The 17,164-nt window shown below is 42.8% G+C and overlaps 1 protein-coding gene across 12 annotated transcripts in view; it reads right to left on the reverse strand.

The window, feature by feature from the left end:
* The window catches only part of BABAM2 (BRISC and BRCA1 A complex member 2), a 470,493-nt gene that overhangs the window by 90,969 nt on the left and 362,360 nt on the right, over positions 1-17,164 (reverse strand). For all 12 annotated transcript variants that reach the window (XM_055540629.1, XM_055540627.1, XM_055540626.1 and 9 more), the window contains 3 exons: positions 8,142-8,241; positions 3,589-3,659; positions 504-586 (listed from right to left, as the gene is read on the reverse strand). In XM_055540629.1, coding sequence (XP_055396604.1) covers positions 504-586; positions 3,589-3,659; positions 8,142-8,241 — 254 coding nt within the window. The remainder of the gene's footprint in view (positions 1-503; positions 587-3,588; positions 3,660-8,141; positions 8,242-17,164) is intronic.

Consider the following 17,164-nt stretch of genomic DNA (forward strand, 5'->3'; position numbering starts at 1 on the left):
CCAGGCAAGAATACTGGAGTGGGTGGCCATGCCCTCCTCCAGGGGATCCTCCTGACCCAGAGATCGAACCTGCGTCTCCTATGTCTCTTGCATTAGCAGGCGAGTTCTTTACTCCTAGCACCACTGGGGAAGACCCCTCTCTAGGACAGGGTTTCTTAAATTCAGCACTACCGACACTGTGGACTCAATAACTTTTTGCTTTAGGGGCCTGTCCCGTGCACTGGAGGGTGTTTAACAGCATCTCTGACCTCTGCCCACTGATGCAGGAACAACAAAGCCAGCCCTGGTCCCCTAACCATCATGACAAACAAAAACGTTTCCAGACACTACCAAACGTCCCCCAAGTAGCAAATTATACCTGGTTGAGATCATGCAGTAAATACACTTATGCTAAAGTAAAAGGAACTAAGCCAGGACACTAAAGGCTGTTATATTCATTATTACATGTGGTTTAGTGCATTCAGAAATGTATGTTGACATGCTAATAGCAAAAGTATACTCACTGTGTACAAGGAAACAAAAATCTTTCCACATCAGCAACAAAGTGAGTTTTGTAAAGCCTTCTGCATCATATTCCACGACACCCCTAAGTAATAAAAACACACACAGACAAAAAACCTTCATAAAAACAAGGTATCAAAGAGATGGAACCAAGTAAAGAATATATTCATAAAGCAAGGTTATTGAATCCGAGATACATTTAAGACAAGTGAGTGTCATAGGAAGGATGTGGGATTTGGAATGAAAGCATCTAGGTTTGAATTACAGCTTTACTATTATGACCTCTGGCAAATCACTTAGCCTTTGGAGCCTCAGTTTCCTTATCTGTAAAACAAATATAATCATATGTGCAAACTTCATCATGGAGTTGTGAAAAACAAGTAAGGCCACCCATAAAATGGTTAGATGGTATCGCTGACTCAGTGGACATGAGTTTGAGCAAACTCCAGGAGATGGTGAAGGACAGGGAAGCCTGGCATGCTACAGATTATGGGGTTGCAAAGAGTTGGACATGACTTAGTGAGAGAACAACAATAACAATCCACAAAACACTATGCAAACGTTAGTCACTGCTGCTGCTAAGTCACTTCAGTCGTGTCCGACTCTGTGTGATCCCACAGACAGCAGCCCACCAGGCTCCCCCGTCCCTGGGATTCTCCAGGCAAGAATACTGGAGTGGGTTGCCATTTCCTTCTCCAATGCATGAAAGTGAAAAGTGAAAGTGAAGTCGATTAGTCGTGTCTGACTCTTAGCAACCTCATGGACTGCAGCCTACCAGGCTCCTCTGTCCATGGGATTTTTCAGGCAAGAGTACTGGAGTGGGGTGCCATTGCCTTCTCCGAATGTTAGTCACTAGTGATGAGCAAAAGGACAAATGAAGAAGTCAGGGCAGCAAAGACCCCAGGTCTATACAGTGATTGTCCAGTCTCACTTTCATTCAGGTACTAAACAGTCACAAGCAATGACAATATTACTAAGTTCAGGATTATAGATGACTATCTTCCAAAGTACTTGGCATCCTTTCTCTTGTGTCCCCCAATCTTACCCACTGGGCTCAAGACAAATTAGCAACATTAGCAGGGTGGATGTGGGGTTCAGATGGGAGATGCACACCTCCTGTGTCAAAGGAGAACAGTCTCCAAACACAGAAGGGCCTAGACTGAATTCTGATGGGCTCCTCTCCCCCATTTCCCTCTGGAGCTGAGTGTACAGCGGGTGACACCACCACAATGTGCCAATATTAACCACACAGAGAGGACAAGGATAACTTTCTCTCTCATCCATACAAGGAGACCTTTGCTGCCCTTAGAAATGCCTTCTCCCTGGCTGAGTCAGACTAAACAGACCATTAATACTGATGGCCTCCAGGTTTAAGTAGGAAGGAACAGTTGACCCCACTGTGAAGGTAAAGGAACTGAGACACTGAAGGTTGAGTGATTTGCTCAAAGACTGTTGACACATCATTAAAGTCTGCTGACTTCAGTCAACAACTTTATTCATCAGTTGGTATTTCTTTTCTGGATATGTAATTTACTCAATATTACAACACTGATATCTGAACTTTTTAGATACTGCACCCCATAAGCAAAAACAAGCACTGAGAGAATCCTTCTCATTATGCATATAGTACAGTATATAGTAGTATTTGTATATGATTTTGCAGTTGTAGACAAGTACTACTATATTATATGTGTAATAAAACACAAAAATGTGCATACATAGAATGAGATTTAAAAAGAATTGTTAACAAGTGTAAAGGCAATTTTTCACCCTTTTCTTGAACACCACTGGAGTGAGGGGAGAGGCACATTCCCTCGAGGTTCACGCACCCGGCTTTGCCGGTCACTGTGTGAACATCTTCATTTTCAGTAACATACACAAAAAATAATCTTACTCAAAAATGAGAAGACTAACAGAGTTATTTATTAGGCACTGTTCATATCATAAGCACTTTCTCAAAACGCGCATAAAGAAAGCTGAAAAATACCGTAAGTGTTAAGAGACTCATTAACAGTTATGCTGTTTAGATATCGTTACTCTATCTTGGCGATATGAGAAATTCCACAATGGATAACAAGAAAATTTCTTGAAATTGTCTTGAGGAGTCAGAAATTTTCTTTTAATTATGCCACATTTGTAAAAATTATATCCTAACCTTATTCTTGATTTCATCTTCTCATTCCTTTTATCTTAATTTCTTCAGTTACTGATTTAAAATTTTAATATACACATCTTCTCTGGAATGAGGTGGGAGGTAATGAGAGCACTAAAATGCTTAGTGCTTAGCAGAGTGTGCTCCACCTTTTAAAGAGACTGGGAGGAAAATGCAACACCCCCTCCCCCCTCCCCCTGAGCTAAGCCCTAAGTGGGAGGTTGATAAGGGCTCTGCCACCATTAAGGAAACAGCTGCAGAGCAGCCAGCACGGGCCACATGACGGAAAGGGCCAGAGCACAGGGTGGGTGGCCAGAGGAGACGCCCACCCTGGGACTGCAGCTACACACTGCCCTCCTCCCTCGCAGGGCCTTCTTCCAACACACTAATCCCAAGTGTGAGTCATGGCGCTGGTGTCTAAAGTCAGATTTCCTTCCCGAATCTCTGTGGCCCTGTGGGGAGTGGGAGTCTTATCAGGAGACCTGAGTTCTGAGGAACAGGGTTCTTGCCCCAGCTATCTCTGAGACTTCCATAGGTGACTGAACTGGTCAAGTTTTATAGGCTTTTCTTTGTAGGATGTGCCAGGAATGCCCTCCTGGCTCACCTCATGACCACTGTGAGATGACAGAGGTGAAAGTACTGTGTAGACTGTAAAGAGTGCAAGAAGAAGCAGGTATGACAACCACTTTGACTGTGGTGTTTGGGGCTAGTTATGTGGCTGCTCCAGGGAAGATATTTGACTCTATTTGCCAAACAAAGCTGAAAAATATGTCTTTCTGGGAGTGTTAGTGTGAGCAACACACCAGGAAGAACCAAAATAGCACTGAAAGGTATCATATGGAAGAACTAAGTGCTATTTTCTTCATTGAGCCCTCCCCTCAGGGTCACCAGGATGTGAGGGCATCACTGATTTATGGTCTTAATGAAGAACTTACGTGCCAAAGTGGCTGAGGAAGGCAGCAATATACTCTCTTCTTTTGTGATAGCCTTGAATCACATACTGCACCTGGAACACGAACCCACAGCTGAGTACAGTAGGGAATTATTAAATGCTTTATCATGTAAAATTCCCAAGATTCACAGAAGTAGAAAGAATAGTAAAATGAACACCCATATTCCCACACCTATCTTCAATAACTGTGAATATTTTGTCTAGTTGCTTTATCTAGCCATCTACCTATCTATCAACCTGTCAATCAATCTTGCTGAAATGTTTCAGAAGAAATTAGAGACATCATTACAGTGTGCCCCTGAACACTTCAGCATGCATCTCTGAAAAACAAGACAGTTTCCTACACAATCACAATACTGTTATCACACTCAACAAAATTTAGTAATTCATTCTCTGAATTTATTTAGTACCCTGACAATTTTCCAAACTTCCCAACTGTCCCCAAAATACGTTGAAAAAAAAGCAAGGATATAAACAGGGATCAGGCATTTAATCTAGAAAGTCTTTTACTATAGAATAATAGTACCTCCTGGGATGTGAGTGTGTGTGCCTAATACTGACTTTTCAGAGATTGGGCTAACTGTCTTATCCTGCGTTCTAGACTCTCTGATTGTCTCCTTCCTTTTTTCTCTACCTTCTGTATTTCCTATGAATTGGAAGTTAGAGCTAAAGGTGTGATTAGATCCAGGTTAAACATTTTTGGCAAGAAAACTTCCTAGGTGATACTGAGTTTGATCACCGGTTAAGCTGACGTCAGCCAGACCAAGGTACTGTAAGGGAATGGTTCCCTTTTGCCAGAATGAGTAATCCAGGGGTACACTCCTCGAAGCATGGGAAGATCAAGTTCCTTAATGGTTTCAGTATTTGTTGGAGATCCTTGTCTGAATCAATTACTTCAACTGAGGCCTGAAAAATGGTATGTTTGTATTTTCTCATTCTATCTCATTTAACAGCTGGCATTCTCCATAAAGAAGAGTTTCCTCTCATCAAATGGGCCTAATTGATTATCTTGAACTACAACTCCTATTGAAAAGGACAGTAATGCTCAATTATTTCTTTTTAGGTTTGTAACATTCAGAATAAGGAGTGTTACAACAGGCGATTTTGCCTTTTTATATTTCCTTCTTAACACCAAGTGACAGTTTCTATAAAAAAAATTGTGAACTCATTAAGCTAGGCATCTGAAAGTTAGTCATTTACCCATCAGTTTCTAACGCAAAAATACATTCCTTATAAAACGTCTTTATAATGGCTGAAAGAAACAGTGGGAGAAAAAGACCCCCCAAATAGTTTATATTGGCTGTAGCCACACTGAGTCTCCATGGATAACAAAAGCTCAAGATAAAGTGCTTGAAATAACCTTGACACAACTGGTACTGATAGCCATTTGTACCCTTTAAAAGTAAAACAATTCTATTTATATAATAGGGGTTTTATGTCAATTTATAAAAACAGTGCTTGCTTTGCAAGCTCAACGCAGGATCAGAAATGTTATTTTGGGGAAAGAAAAACAGATGATAAGTTTGCTTAAGTGGCTTTGTTTAAAAAGGGGATGAAAACAGTTCTGTATACTTGATTTTAAAAACAGAAAACCATTTTAACAGAAACCCACAACAAAACTGGCTATAAAGATAGATTCCAATGCAATTATGGAAATTCATTTGAAGAGATTGTTTCTAAAAGCAGCCCATACTGTCCTCATTTGTAGCAAGCAGAAGAACATCAATTTTGAAAGACAAGTGAAATTAATGAAAGGGAACCAGATAAGAAAAACTGACTGATTCTTGTATTTCTGGGAAAATGGTATTATAATTTTTTTTGAGGAGAATGTATGACTAGAAATTAATCTCAATTGGAGAGCTTTAAAAAGGCTTTTCTTCTCAGTTCTGGAAGACCAAATTTGCATTTTTCTCTATAATACTGGGACACAGATTTGAAGGCAGTGTAAAACCTACACTGTAAGTAAGAATGCTGTCCTCTGATCAGTTTTGTGGGAGGGCAGGGGCTGGGGGAATCTGGTCCAATGAACAGCAACCACTCCGTGAGAGTTAAACGCCCTAGAATCTGTGCCAAGCCCACAGACTGCAGAGTTGCCAGATTTTAGTTCCTTTGACATTTAAAAAATAATACTGAAGACTTTGAAATATTATATTTCTAAAGCATTTTCTATATAGAGATGAGCTATCTTTTGAATGAAAGAGACAAACAAAAGATTTATTTTCCAAGCCATTGTGAACAAGTCAACAGAAGCAAAGAAAATAGGATTTGGTGAATTAAGCAAACTAAGTCCATGTGGGAGTAGAAAGAAAGTCAGTATTGTCTGTGGACTAATAGCTCCAGTTTTTAGCTAAATAAGTTGGCTGGACATTAACAAGTATATTCTATACTTTCAGAAATGCCTGATAAGAACCAATAGTGTAAGCTCAGTTACTTGCCAGTGTAAAGGCTCATTAACGCAGCTAAGGGAAAGCTTTAGATAATCTGGCTATAATCTGGATGCTGCTGCTGCTGCTAAGTCGCTTCAGTCATGTCCGACTCTGTGCGACCCCACAGACGGCAGCCCACCAGGCTCCCCTGTCCCTGGGATTCTCCAGGCAAGACCACTGGAGTGGGGTGCCATTTCCTTCTCCAATGCATGAAAGTGAAAAGTGAAAGTGAAGTCGCTCAGTAAGTGTCCGACTCTTAGCGACCCCATGGACTGCAGCCCACCAGGCTCCTCCATCCATGGGATTTTCCAGGGAAGAGTACTGGAGTGGGGTGCCATTGCCTTCTCCGTATAATGTGGCTATAAGCCAATCTGACCTGGAAACCCTGTCCCAACAAGCAGGACTCTGGCAAACTGTTCCTGGGCATGACAGGAAGAATCAGGAACCAACTATTAAAACGTGCTGTACAGAAAAGCAGAAAGAGATGAGAGTCGCTTGACAGGATCACTGTGATATTAACTAGTGGCACACACACACACACACACATAATAATTGGGAAATGAAAGAGATGAAATTTTTTAAACCATAAGAAGAAGAAAAAACTTAGGGCATAATGGAAATTCAAGAATGAGAAGATATATGTTTAAAAGATGGAGAACCTAAGCAGACAGTTCTCCAGAGAAGACATAACAGATGGCCAATGAACACATTAAAAAATGCTCAGCATCACTCATTGTTGCTGCTGCTGCTGCTAAGTCGCCTCAGTCGTGTCTGACTCTGTGCAACCCCATAGAGGGCAGCCCACTAGGCTCCTCTGTCCCTGGGATTCTCCAGGGAAGAATACTGGAGTGGGTTGCCATTTCCTTTTCCAATGCATGAAGGTGAAAAGTGAAAGTGAAGTCGCTCAGTCATGCCCGACTCTTAGCGACCCCATGGACTGGAGCCTACCAGGCTCCTCCATCCATGGGATTTTCCAGGCAAGAGTACTGGAGTGGGGTGCCATTGCCTTCTCCCACTCATTGTTGGAGAAATGCAAATCAAAACTACAATAAGGTATCACCTCACACCAGTTAGAATGGCCAACATCAAAAAAGTCCACAAATAAGAAATGCTGGAGAGGGTGTGGAGAACAGAGAACCCTTTTTGCACTGTTGGTGGGAATGTAAATTGACACTGCCACCACAGAGAACAATATGGAGATTCCTTAAAAAACTAGGAATAAAGTTACCATATGATCCAGCATCCCCACTAACGGGCAGATACCCTGAGAAAACCATAATTGAAAAAGACACATGTACCCCAATGTTCACTGCAGCACTATTTACAATAGCCAAGACATGGAAGCAACCTAGATGTCCATCAACAGGTGAATGGATAAAGAAGTTGTGGTATACATATACAATGGAATATTACTCGGCCATAAAAAGGAACCAATTTGAGTCAGTTCTAGTAAAGTAGAAGAACCTAGAGCCTGTTTGTAAACTTACAGTAAAGTAAGTCAGAAAAACAAGTATCGCATATTAATGCATATATATGAAATCAAGAAAAATGGTACTGATGCAACCTTTTTGCAGGGCAGGAATAGAGACACAGACATAGAAAACAGACTTGTGGAGACAGTGAGAGGAGAAGGGGGACAAATTGAAAGAGCAGCATTGAAACATATGCATTACTACATGTAAAACAGATAGCTAGTGGGAAAGTGCTGTATAACACAGGTAGCTTAACCCAGTGCCTATGACAACCCAGAGGAGTGAGTGAGTTGGGGGGGTGGGAGGGAGGCTCTTGAGGGAGGAGGCATACATATACTTATGGCTGATTCAAGTTTTTGTATGGTAGAAAACAACACATTGCAAAGCAATTGTCCTCCAATTTTAAAGAATATGAAGGTAAGACTGGAACAGGGAGGTCAGAATCCTCAGAAAAGGAAGGAGTGCAAACAAAGTGGGAGAGAAACTGATGAAATCTATTCAGAGCAGGAAAGGCCATGTCAGATGGAGGCTGAAACTAAGACAGGGTGGAGAGGATGGCGTCTGCACCACGATGCTGGGGAAATGACAGTGGAGGAAGGGGCCTTACAAGGCTGGGGAGGCAGGGGACTTGCTTTTACCTTGTTGGTGAGCAGGTGGCACACTTGGGGAACATAATCAATGAGACAGCCTCCTCCTGGAAAAGCTGGGATGTGAAGAGCCGAGGAGCCGCCAAGTGCACTGAAAGGACAAGAGTACAGTGGATACTTCTCTTAGGGCTCAAGCAACTTATGTGACATTCCCAACACACTTGGTTTCTCTTGTCCAAGTCTGCCCACCAACTGCCTGAATCAATGAGGGTGAAATTAGGTGCTTCACTTTATGATTCCGTTTCTATATTTTAATCCATTTTGTTACAGCAGCATGTTCACATTATACATAACTAACAACTAACGATTAATGACAACTCATGATCCTAGCACAAAAGTACAGATAAGCATATTTTGATTGGCATAGGTAAATGTCTTATCAACACGAATGGGTTGTACCTGTTACTGAAACACAGACTTGTATACTCTTTATTATGCCCAATTCATAATTGAGCCAAGCAAAGATACGTCATTCATTAAATGCTGAACTGATGTGCTGGTGTTATAGAGAACCAAAGGGACTAGTTGCGCAGCTCACGGCTTGGCAGCCTTGAGCAGCCTCTTTGGACTTTAGTTTTCTCATTCTTGTGAGTGAAGTGAGTGACAGTCGCTCAGTCGTGTCCGACTCTTTTGCAACCCCATGGACCATAGCCTGCCAGGCTCCTCTGTCCATGGGGTTTTCCAGGCAAGAATACTGGAGTGGGTTGCCATTTCCTTCTCCAGGGGATCTTCCCAGCCAAGGGATCGAACTCACGTCTCCTGCATTACAGGTGGATTCTTTACCACTGAGCCATGTGAAGTAGGTGGTTGAGAGAAGGGGATGCAGTCGCCCCAGTGGTTAGGCAGCTCAGGCAGGTTTTGTAAATGAGTGCAGAGAACCAGGTAGGGTCTGGAGATTTTGCACACAGTGGGAAGGGCTCCCATTGCTCAGCCTCGGCTGGTTTCTAATATGTAGGAACACATGCCTGGTCTTATCAGATCCTAATTTTTCAACTGAAGCCAGAAATCCAGATGATTTAAGCTCTCAATTTTTAAATGGTGTTAAGCAGTTAAGCATTTTCTGAAATACTGGTCTGGAGTCTGAGGGCCAATATGGGTAGAAAGTGAGCAACTAATCAGTCAACACTGATATTCGATTCATCTAAACAAGAAGGGACAGTAAAAAATCATCAATCCAAGCACTAAGACACACTGCTGATCTAGAAACAGTTTCCAGAACTTTCCTGGAGATTCTCTTTTCAGTTTAAATTAACTCACAAAGAATTATTAAGAAAATTGTTCAGAACCTTATAGCATGCATTTTGTATATCATTCTTAATCTTGATTTCATCTTTTGTCCTACTCTTCTTTGGTCCTAATTTGTTTGTCTTACTTGAATTTTATTTTAATGTGCATATTTCTATGACCCCCTTAAACCATTTCTTTAAGACAAACAGGATATAAAAAGACCCCTCAATCCCTTAATGCTGTGATTATTCATTATCCAAGTCCCCACAGTAATGAGATTGTAAATGGAAACAAAATATTTGACAATAACAGTCTGGAAAATCATTCTCAAATAGTTTAGAGCAGAGAGACTCAGTCTAGAGTTTGTGGTCGTCCCTGGTGGCTCAGTGGCAAAGAATCTGTCCGCAGTGCAGGAGATGCGCATTCGATACCTGGGTCAGGAATAACCCTGGAGGAGGAAATGGCAACCCACTCCAGCATTCTTGCCTGGAAAATCCCAAGGATAGAGGAGTCTGGTGGGCTAACATCCATGGGGTCACTGAAGTGACTGAGAGCACACACACTCACTGAGTTTGTGGAATAATATCTGTAACTAGCTAAAGGACTCCAGGACCAGTCTGTCACTCTGTTGACTACAGATTTCTGAAATTATTTTTTTTAGGTAAAAATGAATATTATGTTTATTTATGGGAATGAAAAATCCCAAGAAACAAAATTTCAGGTGATGCAAGTAACTCAACACAGAGTGGAAACATTCACTGTTGACTTAGCCTCCTCAGAAGATAAGTAAAACGCACTACTCTGACAACTGAGAAGATTCTGAGACAGCGTTTGACTAAGTATGACATTCATGAATCACATACACCCTGTAACTGCACAGAATTAGCAAGAACGTCATTTCCATTTGCTACTCTCAGAGTAGACACTAGACAAGATTTAGCCTCAACTCTGAAGAAAGCTAGGAAAATTCCTGTGACTTTCTGTGAACTAGAGGAAGGCTTTCTGTTTCCTCTTATGTATGCAGAAGTACACAGAGGGTGCGCATCTCACTCCAAGGGTCTAATGGTTCTATTAGGATGGAAAACTGACTAAGAAGAAAATTTTAAATTATGAGAACAATAAATCCAGTATCTATAGCCTGTGGTTTTTGGTGAAATATCTGCATAACAGAATACTAAGATTCAGGCTTCTCATAGGTTACTTAGAGAAACAATCTTTAGCATAATAAACCAACACCCCCTCCCCCCCACCAAATGATTTGGATAGTTCCCTGGAATTGATAGCACTGGACTTTGATCTGTATAAAATACTACAGAGTAAGTTTTAAATCATTCACTAAATTGAATACAATGAGTAAAAACAGTGTGTGAAAAATCAACTCGAATCTCTCTCTCTGCTTCTGAGATACAGCCATTAAACAAAAATTACCTATAATAATAGAAAGAAGCAGAGGTTTGGAGAAACCCAAAGGCTGGCTACTCCGCTGCCAGGGCCATCTCTCTGCACCCTGCTTCTGTGATTATCAAGAACTAACTGGTCGCTAGGTGCTTTCCCATTATCTAATTGAACCCTCTCTACAACTCAATGAGGTGGAAATCATCACTGTGATTTTACAAGTGAAGAAATTGAGGCTCAGAGAGCAGAAGAAACTTCCCTGCAGTCACACAACAGGGAAATAGTACAGCTGGGATCTGAATTCAGGGAAGCCTGTTGCTAGTGTCCAGGCTGCTGTGACTGCTGAATTATGCACCTCCCTGGGGAGGTGGGGTGTGTGCTAGGTCACTTCAGTCGTGTCTGACTCTTTGCCACCCCATGAACTGTAGCCTGCCAGGCTACTCTGTCCATGGGATTTCCTAGGCAAGAATACTGGAGTGGGTTGCCATGTCCTCCTCCAGTGGATCTTTCCGACCTAAGGATCAAACCCATGTCTCTTACATCTTCTGCATTGGCAGGTGGGTTCTTTACCACTATGCCACCCAAGTGGGGGTGGAGTATAATCTTGAAAGGGCTGCAAGGATGGAAAGACACACTGGGGGTGACCACCAGTGAGCAGGGTCAGGATTTCAATGAGGTTAAAGGGCTTCTAGAAACACTCAGCAGAGAAGGAGATGGCACCCCACTCTAGTACTCTTGCCTCGAAAATCCCATGGACGGAGGAGCCTGGTGGGCTGCAGTCCATGGGGTCGCGAAGAGTCGGACATCACTTTCACTTTTCACTTTCACTTTCACTTTTCACTTTCATACATTGGAGACGGAAATGGCAACCCACTCCAGTGTTCTTGCCTGGAGAATCCCAGGGACAGGGGAGCCTGATGGGCTGCCATCTATGGGGTTGCACAGAGTCGGACACGGCTGAAGCAACTTAGCAGCAGCAGCAGCAGAAGCACTCAGACCACCACAGAAGCACAGTGCTGCACAGCTCATCTCCCTTTGCAACTTTCCACATGGCAGCAGGGCAAGCATTCCTCCTGATTTTGTTCACACCCAGATGGTCAAACAACCAGATTCACTGCATCTCGGATGTGATGGACCAACCACTCTGTCATGTTCAATTGTGAACGACTTAGCTGTGCAGGGGAAGGAAGCCTCAATGTGTGAAGCACTTCAGATACTACAAAGGATAGTTTTAAATCAGAGTTGATTTCTTAAAGGAAACTCGCTGCACTCTTTATTTAACTCAGTAGTTTTTCAGCCTATGAGAGTTCTGAACCTGACTTCCAGCATTGCACGCTGATAAGTGCTGCTGATTCATGTATAAATATCCGCCTCATGGGTAAATATTTAACAGGCTTGCTATAGCCTGAATGCTGCCCTGATCGTGCTGAATAAACAAAGTCAAGTGCCATGAAATAAAAGAGCTATTATATTTTCAAAGGGTGCAAGATGGAGGAGGTAAGGCCTTGTGATCTCAAATCCTTTAATATTCATGAATCAAAAAATACCGTGCTGAGCATGTACAAGAGAAAACTCCCTCTCTGCAGGCATGCCCAGCTTCACTCAGCTCTTCTCAGGAATGCAAGGCTGGCTGGCGAGAAGCCGGGCCTCACTAACCCACTCCATGGCTGAGTAGGGGCTAGGACGGGGTGACGGGGAGATGAAAGGGACCACTGGGGCTGTTGACTCTTCTGATCTCTGGAGCGGTTCAGAGAGAAAGGTGGGTTAGAAGATGGAGAAACTAAATTGGTGTGCCAGGGTCTCAGGCTGAACTTGAGAGGAGAGGGTGAAAAGGGCTGCTTTGATGAGAAAGCACTTCTATCTCCTTATGGGATGCAATGAAACATGAAACTAGCTGATAATTCATAGAACTGAAACTGAGTCCATGGACAGAAACAACAAGGACAAGGCCAGAGCTGGAGAAACCTTTCCACCGGTGGAGGTAACAGACCCAAAGGTAGCCAGAGAAACAATTCCAAGTCTGTCCTCCTTGGGTTCCAAAAGTCAAATACAAGAACTGTCTATGTACTAATATTATTGTTTCCATGCAAATACAGCTAACTGAGCCTCTGTGGACCTTGCTCGGTCTGCAAATATTCAAAGTGTCTCTAATATTGAAGACTTGACTTGGCTACAATCAATAGCATAAGGAAATATTTTGGGGCATTCTGGCATGGAAAAAGGCAGGCAATCAGCCTGTCTGCAAGCTTGACTTGGGACAATGGGTTTTTAACCCATTATGAAATAGTAACTCCCCTCTGTTCCTGTGGGGCCTTACCTATAGGCCAAATAAAAATGAAGAAAACGTTGATTTAGCACCAGAGAAAACCAGAAGGGTCACTGATTTTCAACTGCAGTTCTTGCTTCTACCAAGTCTGCTCTCTTTGGTCCTTCTCCACTTTCCCCTGAGTACAGTGGGGATACTACTACTCCAAAAAGACCCACCTCTCTCAAGGGTTAAAGTAACAATTAGAGTTACACTAATATGAAAACGAAATGTTCCCTTGGGATCTCTAATTTTCTTGAAGAGATCTCTAGTCTTTCCCATTCTGTTGTTTTCCTCTATTTCTTTGCATTGATAGCTGAGGAAGGCTTTCTTATCTCTCCTGGCTCTTCTTTGGAACACTGCATTCAGATGCTTATATCTTTCCTTTTCTCCTTTGCTTTTCACTTCTCTTCTTTTCACAGCTATGAAGAGGTGACAGAATACACAGAAGAACTGTACAAAAAAGATCTTCACGACCAAGATAATCACGATGGTGTGATCACTCACCTAGAGCCAGACATCCTGGAATGTGAAGTCAAGTGGGCCTTAGAAAGCATCACTACGAACAAAGCTAGTGGAGGTGATTGAATTCCAGTTGAGCTATTTCAGATCCTGAAAGATGATGCTGTGAAAGTGCTGCACTCAATATGCCAGCAAATTTGGAAAACTCAGCAGTGGCCACAGGACTGGAAAAGGTCAGTTTTCATTCCAATCCCAAAGAAAGGTAATGTCAAAGAATGCTCAAACTACCGCACAATCGCACTCACCTCACACGCTAGTAAAGTAATGCTCAAAATTCTCCAAGCCAGGCTTCAGCAATACGTGAACTGTGAACTTCCAGATGTTCAAGCTGGTTTTAGAAAAGGCAGAGGAACCAGAGATCAAATGGCCAACATCCGCTGGATCACGGAAAAAGCAAGAGAGTTCCAGAAAAACGTCAATTTCTGCTTTATTGACTATGCCAAAGCCTTTGACTGTGTGGATCACAATAAACTGTGGAAAATTCTGAAAGAGATGGGAATACCAGACCACCTGATCTGCCTCTTGAGAAATCTGTATGCAGGTCAGAAAGCAACAGTTAGAACTGGACATGGAACAAAAGACTGGTTCCAAATAGGAAAAGGAGTTCGTCAAGGCTGTATACTGTCACCCTGTTTATTTAACTTCTATGCAGAGTACATCATGAGAAATGCTGGGCTGGAGGAAGCACAAGCTGGAATCAAGATTGCCAGGAGAATACCAATAACCTCAGATATGCAGATGACACCACCCTTATGACAGAAAGTGAAGAAGAACTAAAGAGCCTCTTGATGAAAGTGAAAGTGGAGAGTGAAAAAGTTGGCTTAAAGCTCAACATTCAGAAAACAAAGATCATGGCATCCGGTGCCATCACTTCATGGGAAATAGATGGGGAAACAGTGGAAACAGTGTCAGACTTTATTTTTCTGGGCTCCAAAATCACTACAGATGGTGACTGCAGCCATGAAATTAAAAGACGCTTACTCCTTGGAAGGAAAGTTATGACCAACCTAGATAGCATATTCAAAAGCAGAGACATTACTTTGCTAACAAAGGTTCATCTAGACAAAGCTATGGTTTTTCCTGTGGTCATGTATGGATGTGAGAGTTGGACTGTGAAGAAGGCTGAGCATCAAAGAATTGATGCTTTTGAACTGTGGTGTTGGAGAAGACTCTTGAGAGTCCCTTGGACTGCAAGGAGATCCAACCAGTCCATTCTGAAGGAGATCAGCCCTGGGATTTCTTTGGAAGGAATGATGCTAAAGCTGAAACTCAAGTACTTTGGCCACCTCATGCGAAGAGTTGACTCACTGGAAAAGACTCTGATGCTGGGAGGGATTGGGGGCAAGAGGAGAAGGGGATGACAGAGGATGAGATGGCTGGATGGCATCACTGACTCAATGCATGTGGGTCTCAGTGAACTCTGGGAGTTGGTGATGGACAGGGAGGCCTGGCGTGCTGCGATTCATGGGGTCGCAAAGAGTCAGACACGACTGAGCGACTGATCTGATCTGATCTGATGGCAGAAAGTGAAGAGGAACTAAAAATCCTCTTGATGAAAGTGAAAGAGGAGAGTGAAAAAGTTGGTTTAAAGCTCACCATTCAGAAAACTAACATCATGGCATCTGGTCCCATCACTTCATGGCAAATATATGGGGAAACAGTGGAAACAGTGTCAGACTTTATTTTAGGGGACTCCAAAATCACTGTAGATGGTGATTGCAGCCATGAAATTAAAAGATGCTTACTCCTTGGAAGGATAGTTATGACCAACCTGCTGCTGCTGCTAAGTCACTTCAGTCGTGTCCAACTCTGTGCGACCCCATAGACATCAGCCCACCAGGCTCCCCCATCCCTGGGATTCTCCAGGCAAGAACACTGGAGTGGGTTGCCATTTCCTTCTCCATGCATGAAAGTGAAAAAGTGAAAGTGAAGTCGCTCAGTCGTGTCCGACTCTTAGCGACCCCATGGACTGCAGCCCACCAGGCTCCTCCGTCCATGGGATTTTCCAGGCAAGAGTACTGGAGTGGGGTGCCATTGCCTTCTCCAATGACCAACCTAGATAGCATATTCAAAAGCAGAGACATTACTTTGCCAAAAAAGGTCCGTCTAGTCAAGGCTATGGTTTTTCCAGTGGTCATGTATGGATGTGAGATTTGGACTGTGAAGAAGGCTGAGTGCCGAAGAATTGATGCTTTTGAACTGTGTGGTGCTGGAGAAGACTCTTGAGAGTCCCTCCGACTGCAAGGAGATCCAACCAGTCCATTCTAAAGGAGATCAGTCCTGGGTGTTCTTTGGAAGGAATGATGCTAAAGCTGAAACTCCAATACTTTGGCCACCTCATGCGAAGAGTTGACTCATTGGAAAAAACCCTGATACTGGGAGAGATTGGGGCCAGGAGGAGAAGGGGATGACAGAGGATGAGATGGCTGGATGGCATCACCGACTCGATGGACATGAGTTTGGGTGAGCTCCAGGAGTTGGTGATGGATAGGGAGGGCTGCCGTGCTGCAATTCATGGGGTTGCAAAGAGTTGGACACGACTGAGCGACTGAACTGAACTGAACTGAATATGGAAATAGCACCACACACTCCAAGAGAAATGTTATTCTAGAATGCCTCTTGTGCGAGTGTTTCATGTCCAGGGTTACATCAAGTCATGGTCAGAGATGCGTGAAGCGGTCTTGATGTTTCATTTTTGCCTTTGAACTGGGTTCTGAGGGACAGGAAGTTGACCTGGTTGCCTCTTCCACAGCAGGGTTCAGGGGAGTGTGAGGGTGAAGCCTGAAAATGGAGAACTTCAAGGATGATAGAAGGACACCATCCACCACTGGCCCCGAAGTTAGGAGAAATCCTAAAGAAAGGTGAGCCTTCAATTCAATCCAATAAACATGAACTATATGCCTAAATCTGTTTCTGGACTTGAGTTTTCCATTCTGAATACAAGACTCGGGAACCACTTTTAACTCCTTTCAAGGTAGAGAAATGCCAGGGACCTCAAGAATCTAGGGCACTCTATAATGAGAGAGTATGTTTCCTGGCAGCGTGCCAGGAAAGCCATTACAATAAAGCAAAAGTCACTGTTATTTATTGAGTATCCACTTTTGCCAGGCACTCTACTAAATGTTTCATTAGCTTGAAACCACCCAAGAATTCTGCCAGGCAGATCTAATTAGCCCAACTTACAGATCAGGAAACTGAGATTCTAAGAGTCTAAGTATCTTGTCCGAGATTATGCAGCAAGTAAGTTGCAGGGTTTGAATCCGAGTCTCTCTGGTTCCAAAGCCTGTGCCCTTCTTTAGAAATTTTTTCATAAGAAGGATGGTGTGGAATTTCTAAAGCTCTAATCTCTACTAATCCCTACCTATATACTGAAACAGTAGTAGAAGTGGCTGAAATTATCCTCAGAAAACCTTCATCCATGAAATTCATCACCTTGTTATCCCACTTTTTCTTAAGATATCATGTCACAAGATATTAACTGGGTAGGATAAAGAAAAATCATATGTAGTTTCCAAAAGTACAACTACACTAAGCGAAGAGTCTGAGTTTTGTTGTTGTTGTTTTC

Source organism: Bubalus kerabau, chromosome 11, assembly GCF_029407905.1.
Source record: "Bubalus kerabau isolate K-KA32 ecotype Philippines breed swamp buffalo chromosome 11, PCC_UOA_SB_1v2, whole genome shotgun sequence".
NCBI lineage: Eukaryota > Metazoa > Chordata > Mammalia > Artiodactyla > Bovidae > Bubalus > Bubalus kerabau.